Source organism: Solea solea, chromosome 13 (assembly GCF_958295425.1).
Source record: "Solea solea chromosome 13, fSolSol10.1, whole genome shotgun sequence".
NCBI classification, from domain to species: Eukaryota; Metazoa; Chordata; class Actinopteri; order Pleuronectiformes; family Soleidae; genus Solea; species Solea solea.
This window is the reverse complement of record NC_081146.1, coordinates 5,573,642-5,592,800: the sequence shown is the minus strand read 5'-3', so window position 1 is coordinate 5,592,800 and position 19,159 is coordinate 5,573,642. Positions and strand designations below refer to the sequence as shown.

The window sequence follows — 19,159 nt, the reverse complement described above, 5'->3', positions numbered from 1 at the left end:
TTTACATTGTTGTCACATAGTTACATTTACTGGAAATAGAGTCAACCGGTCAGAGAAATGAGGAGTGTGTGTTGACCAGCAGGGGGCGGTGTTTCCATTCTTCAGGTAAGAACGTGGGCCACGGGCCGTGGCTCGTCTTGTTCGCGGCTGCGCAAAGAGTAATTCGACCCTCAAACCCGGATGTAACCAACGCCTAACCTCCCAGAAGAAAAACGGTGAGTAGAGTCAGAAAAACAGTCTGAATTGTATCATTTATTATCATTTAAATCATCGGACATATATCGTAAGAGTTTCTTGAGTCATATAAAGTTCATGTAAATAGAGGAAATGCTTGTTTACCGGGTTTTGTCGGTCCGTGTTAATGTGGTGATCTCTCAGCTTGATGTGGAGTTGGCTAACATGAGTGTGGTTAATGAAGTTGTTATAAGTGTCGCTGCTGTTTGAGTGAACTCTCTTCTGCTCGGTGTTTAATGTTTACTTTTACTTATTGTACTTGGTGAGATCACTGACACATTGGTTTGTCTGTTGACAGCCATTGTAACACTTCTCCAAATCTGTGCTAATAACCTTCCCTTCACCGTTTGCTGCTCGGCTCGTGTCGGCTGTTCCTTTACATTTTAAATGTGTGTTTTTAAGTTGAAACTGTTTTCAGACCACTGTTTATCTGATAAACGTACTTATTAGGTGTACGTGTTTGGCGGTGTCCGTTTCTAAACCTCACTGGACAGATATGCCGTCATTTTCTTCTTTCTTTAACATCCTTGGTATGCAACCTACAGAATGCGGAAGTGATTCACTGTCATCAATAAACCTTTGCTCGCACATGTAATAACAAGCCTAGAACGACCTATGTCAAGATCCTCCACTCCTCTTGTTTCTCAATCACTGACAATTTAAGTAAGACAATTCAAAGTAATCTTGAAACTCACTTCAAAAGTCAAAAATCATGATCTCAGGTCTCACAGTCCGCTTCAGTTTAACGTTTTCTCTGTCAGAACAGAAATAAGTCGAGCCTTTCATAAGCTAGTCACTGGTCCTGGAATGATTCTCTGTCCAAACCTCCTCCCTTCAAATGATTAATAACAAGTAATTAAGGAAGTAGTTACTGTAAACTGCAGTTGCTTAGATTAATAGATAGATTAATGCCTAATTATTGCTACCTTGTTCTATCTTCTTCATCTACAGTTGTACTTTCTTTTTCTGATTTTGTTGTTTACAAAGTGGTCCAGGTGCACACATTATGCTGCTAACTGACTGTACTGGGTCTCTTTTGTACAAAATGTTGATTCCCAATGTGAAGTAAAATCTCAGATTACATGAAAAGTCCCCATAATGTAATCAATTTAATTATGTTCAACTGTGCTTTCCCCCCACGTGTTATAATTACTCTGTACAATACAATAATGTGTAGCTGAACCTGTATAAACTAAGAACCTTTTCTTTGACATTCAGTCTTTATTTTGTCCACTTCATTAATTTCAATGAGAATGTGTTGACTCACATAGGTAAATGACTTTGCTGAAAGTATGATTTACTGCACAGCAGCCATATGAGAGTCCATTTTGGATTTTTTGTAAAGCTCAAAATGTGTTATGTATGTCAAATGTTAAATGTCAGCATTTAATTACTTCAGCTGCTCACTGTTGTGAAAATATCTAAGTATGTTTAGCACAACCTACTTCCCTTAAAAAGTCCCTGTGTGTTTAACTACTTGATAGTCATGGGGCTAATGATTATATCTAATTATAACTAATGATTATAATTTATAGTTATGTGTTTGGTCTTTAAAATATCACAATAGTGCAGTTATAATTTTCCACAGGTCAAGGTTCACCAACAATCAAAAACAAAACAATTTGAGAATTTGGGATGAGCAAATTTGCTCATATATTTTACATGCTATTATTATATGACAATAAAATGGTTGCCGATTTATTTTCTGGTGCCAAATACTCTACAAATCAATGATTTCTGTGTGGCTAAATAATAAATATATAATATAGTCATGATTAGATGATAAATATATGCTCTTTGCAAAATATTAAATATAATGTAGTACAATATATGCGCCAAGTGCACCAAGGCATGCATGACAATACGATGTATTTAAAGTTGTTGTATGTTACTTCCTCTCTCAGCATCTAGATAACTGTCTGGTCTATAGTTGTTGACACACTTGTGATGTTTCCTTTTTTTGTATTTCCTTGCAGATGCAGACTATAAAATGTGTAGTGGTAGGAGACGGTGCAGTAGGAAAGACCTGCTTACTGATCTCATACACGACCAACAAGTTCCCCTCAGAATATGTGCCTACAGTAAGAAGATTCACTGCTCAGTCACATTAAAAAGTACTGTGTGTGGTTAACACATAAACTCTTGCATGGTGTCATCTGATGTTTGTCCTTCTTTTTCAAAGGTTTTTGACAATTATGCAGTGACAGTGATGATTGGGGGAGAGCCCTATACACTCGGCCTTTTTGACACAGCAGGTAACATGAGCAACATTGAAACTGTGTTTCTTTTTTCTGTCTCATTTCTGTCACTGTGACACTGACGGAAAAACTTCTCCATTCTCTTTTTTGTGACTGCTGCTCTCAGGTCAGGAGGATTATGACAGGCTGCGTCCTCTCAGCTATCCACAGACAGATGTGTTCCTTGTGTGTTTCTCTGTCGTCTCCCCCTCATCATTTGAAAACGTCAAAGAGAAGGTGGTTTTTTTTCTCTGTATTTATTTCTTTTGTCGTTTTCTTAATAGTTTGGGAAAAACTTGATCTTGATTTGGTCAAAACTGGAAGACAAAGATATTTTGAGGATTTTTTTCCTTAAATTGTTCAGCTCTACCCCAAGATATACACTTTATTGCCACTTGACAATAAAGTGATGACTTAATCAGACAAGAAGAAATTTGTCAATGTTTGCTTAAAAATGATTTAAGCTGTTTATAATTTTCTGTCAATTGACTGTGATTAAATTCCTGTCGGCATGATAAAGGCTGAGGATAGTGCTAATCTTTTTGTTGCTGCATCAGTCATGTTGCAGTACAGGATAGATATTATTTACAAATATTACAGATTTTCTGTGACCGTTTCACTTTGAAATATATAATTTCTTCCACCAGATTATTTTGCAAACAAGCCAAATTGATTTGTATACCTTTTCTAGAAGTGTGAAATAAGTCATGAGCCTTTTCCAGTAGGCAAACAGTACAAATCTGACCAGTAACCTAACACTAGATTTTTAGAACTTATCTCTATATTTTGTGCTATGAAAACACATTCTGTTCAGTAACAAAACATTTTTGTCTTTTGTTTATCATTTTCTTTTTTAGTGGGTTCCTGAGATTTCTCACCACTGCCCACGCACACCCTTCCTGTTGGTGGGCACACAGGTGGATCTGCGGGAAGACAGCAACACGGTTGAGAAGCTGGCAAAGAACAAACAGCGGCCTCTATATCCTGAGAGCGGAGAGAAACTGGCTCGTGAGCTCAGGGCTGTCAAATATGTGGAGTGCTCTGCTCTTACACAGGTATGAGACTAATTTTACCTCACTTTTTTAAAGCGTAAGCAAAATAGTCTGCTTGAACAAAAAAGTCATATACTCATCTTTCACACTAAAATTAGCCGGTATAACTGGGTTTTTTTGAACCCACTTTAAAAAGGTGACCATCACCATTCCCATTGCCTGTGGTTGGTCCACACTTGGTGGTTTTCTTTCCCTCCAAAAAAACCACACCAATGACAATGTTATGATACTATTTTGTATCTTTTACTTTGGTGCGTCTTTCACTCGATTGTTCAATTGATGTGACCGATGTAATAACAAGTATTTAGCGTTGTCCTAAGTTGCAAAAAGTAAAGTTTGTCACAAACATTTGTTGCTAACGGACGGTAAATAACTGCGCATCATAGTGCTGTAGTAGAAATGATGCAGTAGAAGATGAAATATGTGTGTTCACTCGGTCTTGAAAACCCACGAGTATCGCGATCGTTTGGCATGTGAGTGAATGCTGATTAAACCAGGGTTTAATGTTTTTTTTTTGACCAGTGGGAATGGGGTATAATATTTCGCTTAGTGCATTCTGAACAAGCCTGTGGGGGCAGTGCTATGCTCTGGACTTGCTTCAGTTGGTCAGGTCTAGCTTCAGCAACTATATGTGCTCAGAAAATTACGTCAGCTGACTACCTAGATATACTGAGTGACAACAGGCTCCATCTAAATACCGAAGCAAGAGCAGTGCACAGCAAGTGTTGTTGTTAGTTTCCAACCAACACAGTCAATTTTCACACCCTGTGCCCTTGTTGTGAAGAGAGCAAATGCACTTGCACTCTTGAGGTAGACATTTTTTTGTAATCGGCATTGTAATCTACCAATTATTTTCTATTCACAGAAACTTGATAATGTTGCTAAATTATTACCCTGCACAGGAGCAGATCTGTCTCCTTAGCAGAGAAGCATTCACTTCTTCAGTTCCCTGCAGTAGCCATTTAAATCCCAAAGCACCATATACAGGTGTACCTGGCTTGCTTTTAAAGGGAATAACAGCAACCAGCAAAATTGGAGTTGGTCACATCCTAATGCACTTGCTACACACACTTAGGACCATGTGCTATATATGGTTTAAATAGGGCCCCACGTTTTTTTGGCTTTTTGCAAGATGACATTATGACATCATTATGGTCACACGTGGTTTGCTCAGCACAGGGTCCAGACCTTTATCCCACTGAGAATGTTTGGTATATGCTTGAGAAGACGTAACACAGCAGTCCAACTCTCTCATCATAAATATAAAAAGGCAAAACATTTATGCAAATAAGGAATTAAAACAAATAATTTGACATTGTATAAACCTATCAAGCTTAACCCTTAGGCACCATTATGGAAATGTTTGTCCTTTATGACTTAAAAGGGTAGTACATTTTAAATCTGATGCAGCACAAATACTAATAAAGCATCAAAATCAATATATCGACTAATCTTTAACGTATATAACATTTGTTATATGTATTATATTTATATTTTTGTGACATCAAGTAATCAAACTGGCATTTAAAGGGTTAAAATCATCTAAATTATTCAGTGTTTGGTAGTTTTGAGCAGTTGTTTAAGAGATTTATGCAGAGAAAAGCAGAAAAAAATGTTACTCTGTAAAGTTTTTTATAGCAGTTTTTTGGAAGGGGACATTTTTGTCTATAATGTGTCGTAAATTCAACTGAAGCCTGAGGGTTATGTCCAACAAAATATTAGAGTGTGTGACTGCACGGCGTAGTTGTAAAACAAACAACCCATAATGGCTCAAATTCACTTATGCTTCACTCTTGTTTTCCAGCGAGGGCTTAAGAATGTGTTTGACGAGGCCATCCTGGCAGCCTTGGAGCCTCCAGAGACCAAAACCAGGAAAAAGTGCGTTCTGCTATAGATGAACAACGACACTGGGAGACATAATGGTGTAAGAAATAGGTGGGGTGAATGAAAACACCACAAAGATCAATGGCTATTATGAAAAAAAAAAGGACAAAACAAAAGAGGAAGGGAGACACAGTGCCATTGAGTCTTATTCTAATACACGTGTACACTGATTGTGCCTTTGATAAAATAAAAGCAGATGAGGCAGCAAAACCTCAACATGCAGTTAATGCAGCAAGTGTCACCTAAAAGCTTTTTTTTTTTATTATTATTTTTTTAAATGCAGTGTTCTCTCTACAAACAACCAGGTGGGGCGGGCCCCCCCTGCCTGTCACTGTTGCTCCGTTCTTTTTCAAAGAAAGATTCTTTTATTTAGTTGCCTTTGAACACTTTGCTTACATTTAACATTAAGTTTTTTAGTGAACTGTTAGTACATTAAAGGGGCAACTTAATGTTAAATGGTACTCTTGTTTGCTTGCTTCTCTGACCATTTTGGATTGAATAACGAAAGAACAAGAAATATATTGTCACTCCATACAAAGGTAGCTCTCTGAAATGATTACTTTCCTCTGAATCCCAGTATCTTTTGTGGGAGTGCAAAGTGAATCTTTAACAATTTCCCTTCACCAGATAACTTTCTATTTTATTCTCCTTTTGTTCATACTGTGTTAATTCTGTGACTTTGTTTTGGGAAAATTTTATTTGTTTTGAAACTTGACTTTTTATTTTAACCAGATTTTTTTTTATTGCTAGACTACCAACTTTGAGTAATTGATACTGTAACAAATTAAGTTGTAATTTTTTTTGATAGGTCTTAGTCTTTATTGAGATTGAGAGGATAACCTTTGATAGTAAATTTCTGGGTGTTTGTAATCACAGGATATTTTTAATAAAAATGGTTTAATGACATGAAAAGGAGCCTTTGCTTTGTAACTTTGTGGCAGAATATTGCCTGCACACCAGATTGTAAAGTTTAAATAAGTATATTTCACCAAAACACGTGTATCCATTATATGCTGACGACAATTCCTTTTTTTCCTAAAGTAAAAAGAAATATATTTAAAGTGTGTAACTTCTATCACTCGACTAGAATTCTAGTAATTACTAAAACACTGCGTTGACATGACGTATTCCCAGGTGGTCTCACACCAGCCCCACCTCTCTGTTACCCAGGCACAATAGCGTCAAACTGCTCAAGTGTTTTCGTAGTAGAATCAACTGAAACTTTGTGGGTGTGTCTTGGTGTTTTCTGCCCTCCTACAATCTGTTGCAACCTTTGTGCCTCATTAATGTAATGTTCCTGCCTTTCTGTCCCCATCAGTCTCAAGGTGACACAAGATTCAAATCTCTGTTGCTCAAAGAAACACAGAAATGTCTCGTTTCAGCAGAGTGGAACGGTTTGGTACAGTATGTATTTTTTTTTGCGTTTCCAATAAGAACAGTACCAAAATAACCGGCCCCAACTGGTTCCCTTTTTCGGTACCCTTCCCTTAGGTTACCAGAGTAATGTCTCTTCAATGCGCGCAGTCTATTCTCATACTAAGCTTGACGTCTTGTTGAGACAAACGGTGACAAACTGAGGAGAAAAAAACTGTATTGTACCAAACCAAACTATACTGTCATTTATTTGGCAATGGCTTAAAAATGAAATTATTAAACGCAAGTGAAATTTAAGCTGTAGTATTGGGTCTACAACTTGCAGCTCTAGAGCCACATGTGCGTCTTCAGCCCCTTTGCAGTGGCTCCTTGTAGCTTTACAAAAAAAACATTTTTGTTCTTTCAAAGTAAACACCTCTTATTTAGAGATCAAGATGATGAATACAAGTGAACGTTTTGTGCATCACATCCAACGGCTATGTCAGATACCAACCCAAACCCGACAAAAATTGTGTTAGAAATACAGGAAGCCATTTGGACTCCTTGTCCATCTTTAGATCCACATACAGTACTTATGCCAGGCAGGTTTACTCAATCTTGAACTACTGTACATAAAATCCAAATATTGCCTTATTTATTTCAAAGTGGGTTACTTTTAATTACATACATTTTCTACAAACAATGGAAGGACTAGCTCTACATAATTATGTGTTTTATTTCAAAGCATTTTTATTTCTTTACTGTATAAAAGGTAGGGTATAATGGCAATGAAATGTCAACAGTTTTCTTATTGTAGTTCTTAAATTTCATAAATGCAACAAACTATCATCATTTTTTTTCTTTTACTTTCTTTTTGTGGCTCCAGATTCATTTTTTTTGGTGGAGAAGGGACAAACTTTTCATACTAAAGGTTGCAGACCCCTGTCCTAGCGCCTCCGGTGGCCAGAAACTGAACAGGTGACCTTTAATGTTGCAGCTAACTCAGACAAGCAAGTCAGGACTTTCAAGTGAGACAAAATGTTGAACACATCTACTCAATAAGAAACCCGCGAAACATCTGTTGGATGAAACTACTGTATTTATTAGATTTTCTTGATCAGACCAAACAGAAATGGTTTGTGCAGGGACGCACAGAAGAAATGACGGTGGGACGAAACACGAGACAGACACTAATGTAAGTAGAAGTTATTCTTGTTTGTTATGTCACTGCTGGAGGCTGAAGTGCAGATATACAAATAAATAAACCAGAACAAAGAAAATAACATAAATACAGAAAACAACCTGCTAGTCTATAATACGACGTAAATAGTTTGCAGAAGGAAAAAAAAAGAGCTTTGTTTTCCATGTTAGTTGTCGTTAAGTTCAGCTTTAAAAGCTTTGTCGGTTCAGTGATATGAGAGTATCTCTGTGTGTGTGTGTGTGTGTGTTTGCATGTCTGCCACAGACCACTTGTCTGACTTAGTACTTTGGAGTGTACGTTTGGTGCTTTTTCCTCTTTCTTTGTTTATATGTTCTTTAAATGTGCTATTCTACAGTTCCACTGCTCAAAAGTGAAAAAAACAACAACAAAAAAAACTAGTTAAACTACAAGCAGATAATCTCACGTTTGTGTTTTCTTTGTTTTGTCTTGTGTTCAGAAGTGTCTGTCCAGTGGTTTGCTCGTGTCTTCCTGCTCTGTTGGTTTCACCTTTCTCATGCTGCCTTATACTCTGCAGGTGTGAATAGTGACTGTGTTCTTGCACTGCTGGCAGCGGACTGAGCAGCACCAGGAGAACTTGCAGGAGCAGCGCTGCACCACCTCAGCCCGACCCGCTCTGTATCCTGGCCCACAACACACCAACTCGCAGCCATCCGGTGCCAGCCGAGAGGTTCCTGTGGGGTGGGTTTCAATTGAAAACATCACTTTCTTTAACTGATGAGAGCCAGTTTGCCCATAATGCTTATGTTGGCACCCACTTTTAAAAGATGACAAAATATATTCACAATATGAATCATGACGAGAGCAAATCTGTGCATAATAGAGAATTTCTGACTTTGTAACTGCCATTTTTGTGAATTATATTAATTTGAATAGGAAAACCAAGCATTTCTAAGAGATATTTAGTGTGTTTAATGAATGAATCAAAATACGCATACTTCTTAAAGCTGCAGTGTGTAAATTGGGTTGTTTGTTGTGACTATTATTCCTCTGTTTGGTCTTTGTGAACAGAGACGATTACAGTATTTGTATGTCGTGTCCATCATCTGAAAACAGGCTCTCTGAAGTACTACTATCAGACCTGAGGGTGCGCTTGTGTGTATACAGAAGGTGAGCAGGGGTGGGCAGGGGCAAGAGGCATTTATATAAGTGCTGAATGAGCAGTTGAATCACTTGTCAAACTTTGTGGTCGCACCTTTGTGTTTGCAGCCGTCTGGCTTTACTAGCACAATGCTGCTGTTGCCTCCGTCTGTCTTGGCGTAAAGCAAATCACTTCCCGTGCAGCGTGGGAATGTCGCTAAACACAACTATTGTGAGGAATACAGAAAGTGTCGTGTGGAGCTGATGGACTTAATTAATATTGTGCGAACGCATGTAATGGACATTTGTTTATATTTAAAAGTCACACATTACAGCTTTAAGTTTAATGATAAGGAAAAAAAAAATGCTAATTCATTTGGTAAAACTGTCTGGACCCGTAGGTGGAAAAGATTAATTTGAACAGTTTTGCCTTCGATCTTACCATTGCATCGTCTACCAGCAGTCCCAGGGATACCGTTGTCAGGATCAAGATGGCAGAAGTCTGGAGAGGGTGCAAGGTACACAAGGTCTCTGGCAGCGGGGGGTTTGACCTGTGGGTCACGGGGGAGCAGGGCCGTTCTGGATCCTATACGCGCCAGGCGGACCTAGGAGTGCAATGATTTCAGGTTGTGGCCTTAATACAGAATCTGCATCAGCATATTTCTTCTTTCTGTGTTCACCTTCTAAACTAAATGGTGTGAAACAAACAATGGGTGTATTCTGATACCTCTGTGGCTCCATCAAAGCGTTCCTTGAGCACGACGCCGACACGCCTGAATGGAGGCATGACCTTCCAGCAAGTCCTCAACTCACATGAGCCAGAGACACCATGACACTTACACTCCACCTGCATGTTGTGAAGGATGGCCTGAGGATGACAGGATATTAAATATGATGGGAGGAGAATATCACTAACTCCAGTTATAGAGATGGAAAAGAAGCGGCATTTCAAAGATCCAGTGTGTAAGAATTTGTGGCTTCTAATGGTGAGGCTATAGATTGCTCACCCCTCCTTTTCCCAAGCAAGTCAGACCTTTGCACACCAGAGAGTGTTTGCATAATAAGTGATGACAAAATATAAGCTCTGGCTACTTTGGGCTGCTGTAGAAACATGGCAGCACAAATTGTGCCCTTGCCCAAAGTACGCATAAAAGATTTATTCTTAGGCAACAAAATCCAAATGAGTTTTATTTTAAAACAATTATACAAATGTACTTCTGGCTAGTTTATTCAATGTTGACCAATAACCCCTCCTAAATGTTACACAGTGGACCTTTAAAAAAAAGAAAGAAAAGTGCTACCATGCCGACCTTTCGTCCCGCCTCGTTGTTATGGAGATTCATAAGTGGCCGTCCTGCTGACAGCCCCTTGGCTCGTTCTGGTTCATCCACAAATGTCTGGGAGAAAGCTACGCCATAGGACAGGTTGTCACTGCACCCAGACCACTGGAAACCTGTGGTGTGACAGAGAGACACTAGTGTAGTGGTGAATAATGCTGAATGAAAAGTCCACATGGCAACACTGTATTGTACAATCTAACCAGTGTTATCGCAGCACAGGTGTGTTGTACTGCGTTTGACAGCTGATGGGAAAACACCTGCTGTGACAACATTTAACAGGTTTGAACAAGCCGAGACCACCGGAGCTGTAGTTTTATGCTCTGTGTTGGTCCGTGTGGATTCACCTTTTACATTATCATGCAACAGAAATCAAAAGCTCACCCTCAGGACTGACCCCCCTGACCTTCCTGTCACAGCCACACCTTTCCAGCTCCCCACGTGTGCAGGCCCTGGTCACAGCCACTGCCACAGCTGCTGAGGACAAGGCGTGCACGAAGGCCGCCTCACGAGTGCCTGAATTCAAAATAGAGCACAGGATGTGAGAAAAAAAAAGGAGAATCAAAATTTAGAGAGTTGCTCAGTGTTTTTGAGTTTGTACCTTGGTTCATGACTCTGCCAAAGACATTGATACCACGTGGTGTGGTGGAGCAGTTCCAGCGGCGATTCCTGAACTGGTGCTGGCACTGAGTTGGACAGTGACATGCATAACAGACAAACAGCTCCAACACACTGATACAGAATGAGAACAATATCATGAAACTGCAACGTCATGACCCTGTGGAAATGTGGACTATGTGGCCGTACCTCTTCTATGACCATCTCGGCTGCCTTGCGTACGGACTCCATGACCTCCCCCCGCGCCCTGCACACCCCCACCTGCCCTGGGGTCAGCCCCCTCAGCCGTGCACACGGGGCAGCACCGGACACAGGCCTGGAGCGAGGCAGCCTCGCCAGGGAGCTGGGACAGAAAAGTAGTGAGTTGCATGATGACTCACAGAGGGTTTGGAGGGCAACAAAAAAAAAGGGAAGATGCAAAAATAGATTGAGGGAGGGAGCAAAAGATGAAGAGAATAGAGGGGGTAAAAAAAAATAAAAAAAGTTTTAGAGGGGACAGAAACAAGGACAAGACTGGGTGAAAAAGACACAGAGGGCACAGTGAAGGCAAGGAGAAAGAAAAGAGAAAAGGTCACCAAGAGTGAGACAAAGAAAGAGGGGAGCGACTGAAAGAGATTTAGAGACATGTCACCATCTTTTAAAAGTTACAGCATGACAAACAAACTCCCTCTTGCCATTCCTCCCTCGCACGGTAGACTTACAGCCAGTTGGTTGCCATGGTGGGGTGGGTTGCCCATAGCAACAGGAGGAGGAGTGGTGCCGTGAGATTGACAGTGGAGACAGTTGGCATCAGACTGTCTTGTCTGTCTGTCCGTCTCCGTGCGTCAGGCTAGTGTCTTTGCAGGACAGCACGCTGCCTGCCTCCACAGGTGCGGCGGTCTGTCGGGCCGCGTGTCTGCTGAGCTGTTGCCTTATATCTGTGGTCCAGGGTCTGGGGATGGTCCCCACATATCTGTTCAAATGACAAGTCAACAGAATAGACACAAACACAAATACTCAACATGGCATCATGTATGATTCTCCTCAAGTAGAAAATAAAATAACTTCATTGTTGGTATTTCACCCGGTGGCTGTGGGTTAGTTGTAGAGCAAACGTAAGGTCAGAGGTTCAAACCCCAGCACCACGAGTCTACATGCTGATGTGTTTGTGGATTCTTAACCCCAAGCATCGTGTGAATGGGTGTGACAGATGTGTGATAGAAAAGACGCTGCTACATAAGTACACACCATTTATCTTAGTCATTCAAATTTAATATGCAACCAAAACACTCATGATTCAAACTTTTTCTTTGGTTAAAATATCTTTGTAAATGTAACTCTGACTCTTACCAGTTCACACCTCCGTGGTATCCACTTACTCTCCCCTCACGTTTGAACAAACGTCTTCCAAAGTTTAATCAGAAAAGTCGTTCATCAGTTTCTTTTCTTCAGCTGTCAGTGACAGCAAACGCATGTTCTATGAGCTCCAGGCAAAACTCATCCTTTATTTATAAAAAAAAGAAAAGAGTCGTCTTCTCCAATTTAACTGGACTAGATCTATACAAATCTAACCAAAAATCCGACTAAGTACGATTAAGTTCTCTTTGTTTTGTTTTGTTTTTAAAACAAAAAAGCCCAATAACACTGTGTCAGCAGGTGCTCGCTCTTGCTCCCAGGAAAACAAATGAGTCCATTCCGGGTTGAAATGGCAAGAATGAGTGAGGGCAGTGAGATGGGAGTGATGGGTTATAAGGGAGGTAGAGAGTGAGGGTGGGAGAGAGAGGACAGACGTGATCCTGGGTGTGGAGTGATGCCACTGAGGGAGGAGCAGGCTTTGACAACGCGTTATAGTTGTACTACGCAACGTCTTAATTGTTTAAATCTGCACTCTGTTGTGTTTGTTCGACATCAGACCTAAAGTCTGAGCTTGTCCTGGAGACAGAGGGACGCAATGATTGAATGTGTGTGTGTGTGTGTGTGTGTGTGTTGTTATTATTATCTTATTATAGGGAAACTCACTCACACGCACACATTTTGTTTCATTTACTGAAGTCATTACTGAATCAGTAGTGAAAGCATAGATAGATCTATGGGATGTCTTGCAAAATCCTACGACACAGCACTTCAGTCTCCACGTATATGTACATGGATGTGGGAGACAGAGTGTCTTACCTAATGTTTATTTTTCCCAAACTTTGTTGCTCATTTTACAAGTGCCCCCCGCCTCCCTTTCCTCCATCTCCCCCACATTTGCCCTCTCGTTCTCCCTCTCTCCCACTCCCTATATTGTCTTAGAAGAAGGGGTGACATTTAGACAAGGGGAAGAAAACACACTGGCGACAAATATTGGAACTGAGGCAAATAAATCACGAGATAGGAGGGGAAGGAGGGCAGAAAGACGCTGGATGGGTGTTACACCGGGGTTAGGAAAAAGCAAAAAACTAACAAAGCATGTTTAATGACTAACTTACTGTATGTGGTATATTTGGGAATCTAAAACCTGATTCTCTTGTTATATGCCATTACTTGTTATGCTCTAGTGTATAGGAACACAGATTATCATATATATATTGCATGATTATCTTTTAGTCACTCAGTGCACATCATTTGTATGAGGTTCTGTTTTACTGAGGATTATTCACTCCTACAGTGTCTCCTCTAAATCCTTATTTTATGCTGTTGGTGAAATGCTCCTTTATTGTGCCATTTAACAACAATTTAACAATAATTATAGTGATTTCAGTCAATTGCAGCAAACGAAAGATTCAACGTAGATATCGACATACTGGTTATACGATGTACAAACACACAATGACACGTAATTCTATCTATTATCTGACATGTATCATGATAATTAGACTGATTTTCCACATTCTTTTTGTGATCTTTTTTGATTCTTATTGTCCAAACAGTGACAAAACACACTTTGAGGGTTAATTTGTTAAGTGGTGTGATTGATTCACGCAGTTTGAACACCTGTCAAACTTTATAATGTACAGAAACCTTAATTGACATTAATTCCACAACATTTGCTTACCAAACCAGTTGGCCTATAGCAATTAAGTTAAATAGTAGCATTATTTTCCTTTAGATAAACTTAGCTCTTTGGCTAAACAGTATCTGTTAAATATTGAGACCGGTCTGTAAAGTGGGGAAATTAGAGTTAGGGCCAACTTTGGATGTCTTATCTGCAAACTACAGTCACTGCAGTTTGTTTTTCTTGGTGTGTCTGTATGTTTGTCTGAAATACTCAAAAACTACAGAATGGATTTGCATAACATTTTGCAGAGGGGGAGGACATGACCCCAGGAAGACCCCGCTCAGTTTTGGAGCAGTTCTAATTAAAGGAGAGGATAGAGGGATTTCTTTCTCGTCCTTTAATCTTGTAAGTTGGGGCGTGTTAAGTGTTGGCAGAGATATTTTGTATGATTTCTGAGCACTTTTCAACTATCCACCATTTTTATGGGCATTTATCTTTAATGTTTTGTAATCAGCATGGACACACTGTTCTCTATGACCTTAAATCCCAGTCCAGGTTACTGTATTTACCTGAACTCTTTGACACCTCTAATGGCATCCTCACACCCCCTCTCTCTCTCTCTCACACACACACACACTCACACACACACACACACACACACACACACACACACACACTGGTCTGTCTATATCTCTAAAGACAGGTTCCTTCTAGGCCCCCTTCCCTCCTTTTTTTTGTCCTCCTCATGTCGTATCCCTCCTTTGTGTCCCCTGTTTCTCCAAGTGACGTCTTCCGCAGTCTCCCACAGCAACGCCATGGTGATGAGCTGGCCACTGTCATGTCCGGCGCCTCTGTTGTGCTCATCCCTTCACCCCTCTCTCGTAAATAACTTGCCCTCTTTTTCTTATCTTTATCTTTCCCCCATTTTGTGGACATTTTATCATGCTGAAATGGCCTGGTGCTGATTGACTGTAGCCAGGTTTCAGGGTGTGAGGGGCTACTTGTTAAAGCTTCAGCGTGACATATACGTAGAGATGACTTGCATTCCCTTAGTTATAGAGGGAGACAGCGGCAGACTGAGAAACTGAGGTGGGGGCAAACTAAACTGGTTTTTACTTTGTCCACCCGTGCTGGATGATGACTGGCCTCATTCAGAGATAGTTGCCGCAGGGTAACTTTGGACTCCATGACCTCCCTCTCCATCCAAGGTCATTATTGTGAGATACAAATGTGAGCGACCACCTTTTTCGCTCCCTCCTTCATTTTGCGTTGGCCCTGCTCTGCACTCGAGGGCTGTACCTGCCTCAGCAGTCTGGGTGTGGATGGAATAATCATATCAGGCAGCAACATGACTGCTGTGCATGAGCACACTCACAGTGCTCAGGCAATGGCATCTCTGCCAACAAAGAGCTGAATGCACTGCTGTGCAAGGATGTGTGCGAGGCGTGTGCACGAGTATTATGGGATGGCGGGTGGTGGTGGTGTTGTCAGGCAGGGAAGTGGGGGTGGCAGGGTGGGAGGCGAGCTGTGTGCACACGGTGGTGGTGGAGGTGGGGGTGGGTGCTGTTAGAGGGAGCGGACGACCCATGAATATTATGGAGTGATGGTGGTGGTGCTGGGGTGTGTGTGTGTGTGTGTGTGGGGGGGGGTTTGCAAAGTGTGCGCGTGAGATGGAAAGAAAGGTGCATAAATGGGATGCAGGGAGAAGGAAGGAGGAGTGACTGTGCTGCACGTGAGCGCATGTGAACGCGCATACATGCATGTGTAAGGGGCACTGAAGCGATAGTAAGAGACAACGGGCAGACATACTGTAGGCCTTTGTTGCTATGTGATCTGCATGTACCATACAGTGGGGAGTATTGCAGAGTGGCCATTGGTGTGGAGGGAGCAGTGGAAGGCCTCTGTGCTTCCAGTTTGACTCCTCTGGCCTTATTCCTGCACAAAGTGTGTTTCAGTGAATATAAAATACTGTCATACTGTCCTTGTTCATAAGTGCTCGTCTGGCCCTTGAGGAGTAGAGCACAGATGTACAGTACAAGTCAACAAGGTTTTTTCCCTGCATGAAAGTCAAGGTTTATGTTGAACACTGAAGAATTTCATTACGTACTCAGCGTTTCTTATCATGGGAAATTAAAGACAAATGAAAAGTAATGCGTGGTTGCCAGTCTCAAACAAGCAGCAGCATGCCTGTGGTTCCATCAAGCAAAAGCAAACTCATGATGTGCAGCCAGACATTCACGCCAGAAAACTCTTTTTCAAAGTCTAGTTGCAAGGATTCTTTGCATACCAAATATGTCACACTGGGGTTTTTTTTTTTTGGTGTATGTTTATTTAATGAAGCACAAGTGATAAAATGGTAATGCAATGAAAGACATGGAGTTTTAGGATTAAAGATTTCCCTTGGTATTAACATCATAAATGGCCAATAAAGATCCAGTGCCGGATGATATTGAACACGTTGTGTGTGAAACTGTCAGACTGTGTGGAATAAGTAAAACAAAGACATATCAGTATTTCTCTCAGTGCTTTGGTCAATCTTTTTTGCAGGACGACCACGTGTGGCCATCAAATGCTCCTTTTAAACTCAAGAAGAATCAAATGATGGCCCTATTTAATTACTGACTTATTTAAAAAATGCTACAGTATGCTGCAGCACCAAAGGCAAGTGGAGAAAAACATATTGTTATTTGCTATCATGAGTCTAGTGTGGAGAACCTTTCAAGGGATTTTCATCATCTTAGATCAAAAAATGTTTATCTCTTTTGTTCCCAAACGAAATGTCAATACAGTCATTTGTGTTTCATTAGGATCATTATAGTGAAAGTATCTCATATGTGACCTGCACCTGACATCAGCAGGACCACATACACCTGCCATGCACACCTGCTGGCATATGTCACACTTCAAGGAACTGATGGTGGACGGTCACATCACTGACATGAGGCAGATGCGTTTCAGAGAAGCTGTAATTACTCTGCAGTGACAGGAGGCCTCAGCCTTTACAAGCCTTTTTTTCCCCACCTCATCTAATATTCAGTGTGATAAGAAAGTTCAGCTCAGAGAGAATACACGTGGCAGTGGCAGTAAGTGTCCGTTTGGACTGATTAGACTCACATGAGGCCTTTTCAGGGTTATTTGGGCACATACGACTGAAACAGTGAAGAACAACAAACACTGCATGAGCTTAAACAATGTTTGGCAGGAGCTTTGATTTATTCATTTATTCATTTGAATGTATACAGACATTAAAAACAACATAGAGAAGAGCTATGCTGAGCTGTAGCAGGCCTCCAACAAATGTTTAACTTTTATATAATTGCTAATGGTTTATATGTGCTCAGACCCTTGATTCTTAATATATTCAATTTGCGTGTAATTTATTTATCACAGATGTAATCTGAAAAATAACATCTTTCACATGTCACATTTTCTCTGCCCTGTCGACATCAGGCCAAGACAGTCCTGGCACCAGTGTGACTGTAAAAGCTGAGTGTGGGGGCAACTTTTTCACAAAATAAAGTTTATTTAAAGGTGCAGTGTGCAAGAATAAGTGACTTCTAATGACAGTGAGACTACAGGTGCTCAGAATGAAGGACTCTTCTGCTCCCTCCTCCCTCTCCCCAGAAAACTACAGTGACCTTTATATAAAAGACAGGATGTTGCTCTTCTTCTTCATTTATGTCATAAACCTTTAAAAAAAGCAAAACTCATGCTTGATTGTCTGTTCAGGCCGATGTAGAAACATGGCGGCATAAGATAGCGGCCTCTGTTAAGCAAGGCCCTTGACTAAAGTCCATGTAATAGGCTTATTTGAAGTTTACCAAAACCATTCATTCATTCATTCATTCATCTTCCACCACACCAAATGAGGGTCGTTGGGGGGTCCATCCACTCTCACACTCACACCTACGATCAATTTAGATTGTCCAATTTGCCTAATCCCCAAATCTGCATGTTTCTGGACTGTGGGAGGAAGCCGGAGAACACAGAAAACACATGCACACACAGGAGAACATGCAAACTCCATGCAGAAAGACACTTATTCTGACCGGGTTACAAACCCTTGTCTTACTGTAAAGACGAGAGTTTACTAAAACCAAACTGGTATTATTCACTTTTTACACTTCAATTATAGACTTATACAAAAATACATAACGGATAGTCTGTTGGGTTTCTGTCAATAATCCATCCCACAGGCTATACCTACAATAAAAGCACTGAATATTTTACATTCTGACTCAGTTGTAATCAGCAGGGTAGGCACATACTCATTTCTTTCAGTATCAGTAAGGAAGAAAGGCTTCATTTATAAAGCACTCAGTTACAAAGTGTTGCACAATACATAAAAAAAACATTTACAGAGGTTACATAAAATAGTTATGCATAGTTAAATGTTAAACGAGGTAGCTTAGTCTGTAAAATGTGTGTTTAGTTTAATTTGTCTTTTTCTTTTCCAATATATGCTATAATTACTAATACTAATTGCATCTCTAACTGTAGAGGCTGTTCCATAGTGCTAGAGCGCTCACTTCAAAAGTGGAGTCACTGTTAAATTTGAGGTTGACCTGTGGCCTTTCATATATCATTTTCCTTCCACGGTGTGGGGAACGTGAGGAGGCCTAAGGTGGAAGTGGTCTGGAGGGGGAGTTGGAGGACGGCCGGAGCTAGAACATGGAGGGCCTTGTATGTTTTATCAGGAATGTTTTAAAGTGGAGGGATGTGAGGATGGGTTGATATGGGATTGATGACAAAAGTTCGTCCTGTTATTTAGCTGTTTTCTTTCTTTTTTTTGTTAATTGTTGCACACAGCGTCAGCTTCAACAGAGAAGGAAAACTAAACTCAGGTGGACATACAGTAACTGCTGCTGCTGCTGCTGCTGCTGCTGCTGGGCCTGTGATGTCCACCCTCCATCACTCTTGTGCACTTGAGCACCTGTTGTTGGTCTATGTTGCACTTGAAGGACTTGAGGATGTTGTTACAGGAGTGTATTTGACAAACATCTATGACAGACAGACAGACAGACAGACAGACCTGTTTGACCCACGCACACAGACACACACTGCGCTGTAATCTGATCACACAGGAACTAAAGTGAACACTGTGACTTTTTGAAGTAGTCATGCTCACTGCCAGGTGGACATTGATGGAGTGAGTATTATGGTCTGTCAGCACTGGACTTCTGCTT

At 40.7% G+C, this 19,159-nt stretch overlaps 2 protein-coding genes across 2 annotated transcripts; one reads left to right on the top strand and one right to left on the bottom strand.

The window, feature by feature from the left end:
• The first annotated feature begins 92 nt into the window (after positions 1 to 92).
• cdc42l (cell division cycle 42, like) lies at positions 93 to 6,322 on the top strand. The gene is made up of 6 exons (XM_058647248.1): positions 93 to 215; positions 2,211 to 2,315; positions 2,417 to 2,489; positions 2,599 to 2,708; positions 3,329 to 3,526; positions 5,328 to 6,322. The coding sequence occupies exons 2-6, from the start codon at positions 2,211 to 2,213 to the stop codon at positions 5,415 to 5,417; spliced, it is 576 nt and encodes a 191-aa protein (XP_058503231.1). The 5' UTR covers positions 93 to 215; the 3' UTR covers positions 5,418 to 6,322.
• Positions 6,323 to 7,862: 1,540 nt separating this feature from the next.
• Positions 7,863 to 12,434, bottom strand: wnt4b (wingless-type MMTV integration site family, member 4b). Its single transcript, XM_058647940.1, has 9 exons — positions 12,344 to 12,434; positions 11,716 to 11,966; positions 11,204 to 11,357; positions 10,998 to 11,082; positions 10,781 to 10,912; positions 10,370 to 10,512; positions 9,787 to 9,927; positions 9,502 to 9,664; positions 7,863 to 8,653 (listed from the first exon to the last, which is right to left on the bottom strand). The coding sequence occupies exons 2-9, from the start codon at positions 11,802 to 11,804 to the stop codon at positions 8,484 to 8,486; spliced, it is 1,077 nt and encodes a 358-aa protein (XP_058503923.1). The 5' UTR covers positions 11,805 to 11,966; positions 12,344 to 12,434; the 3' UTR covers positions 7,863 to 8,483.
• Positions 12,435 to 19,159: the final 6,725 nt, after the last annotated feature.

What these genes read in the sequence shown, in the direction of transcription:
- cdc42l (XM_058647248.1), top strand. Translation starts at nt 2,211, where the DNA reads ATGCAGACTATAAAATGTGTAGTGGTAGGAGACGGTGCAGTAGGAAAG. An exon ending in CCTCAGAATATGTGCCTACA is followed by an intron (nt 2,316 to 2,416) that starts GTAAGAAGATTC and finishes TCTTTTTCAAAG; the next exon opens with GTTTTTGACAATTATGCAGT. An exon ending in CGGCCTTTTTGACACAGCAG is followed by an intron (nt 2,490 to 2,598) that starts GTAACATGAGCA and finishes TGCTGCTCTCAG; the next exon opens with GTCAGGAGGATTATGACAGG.
- wnt4b (XM_058647940.1), bottom strand. Translation starts at nt 11,804, where the DNA reads ATGCCAACTGTCTCCACTGTCAATCTCACGGCACCACTCCTCCTCCTG. An exon ending in ACAACGAGGCGGGACGAAAG is followed by an intron (nt 9,928 to 10,369) that starts GTCGGCATGGTA and finishes TGTCATCCTCAG; the next exon opens with GCCATCCTTCACAACATGCA. An exon ending in TGCTGGTAGACGATGCAATG is followed by an intron (nt 8,654 to 9,501) that starts GTAAGATCGAAG and finishes CCCACCCCACAG; the next exon opens with GAACCTCTCGGCTGGCACCG.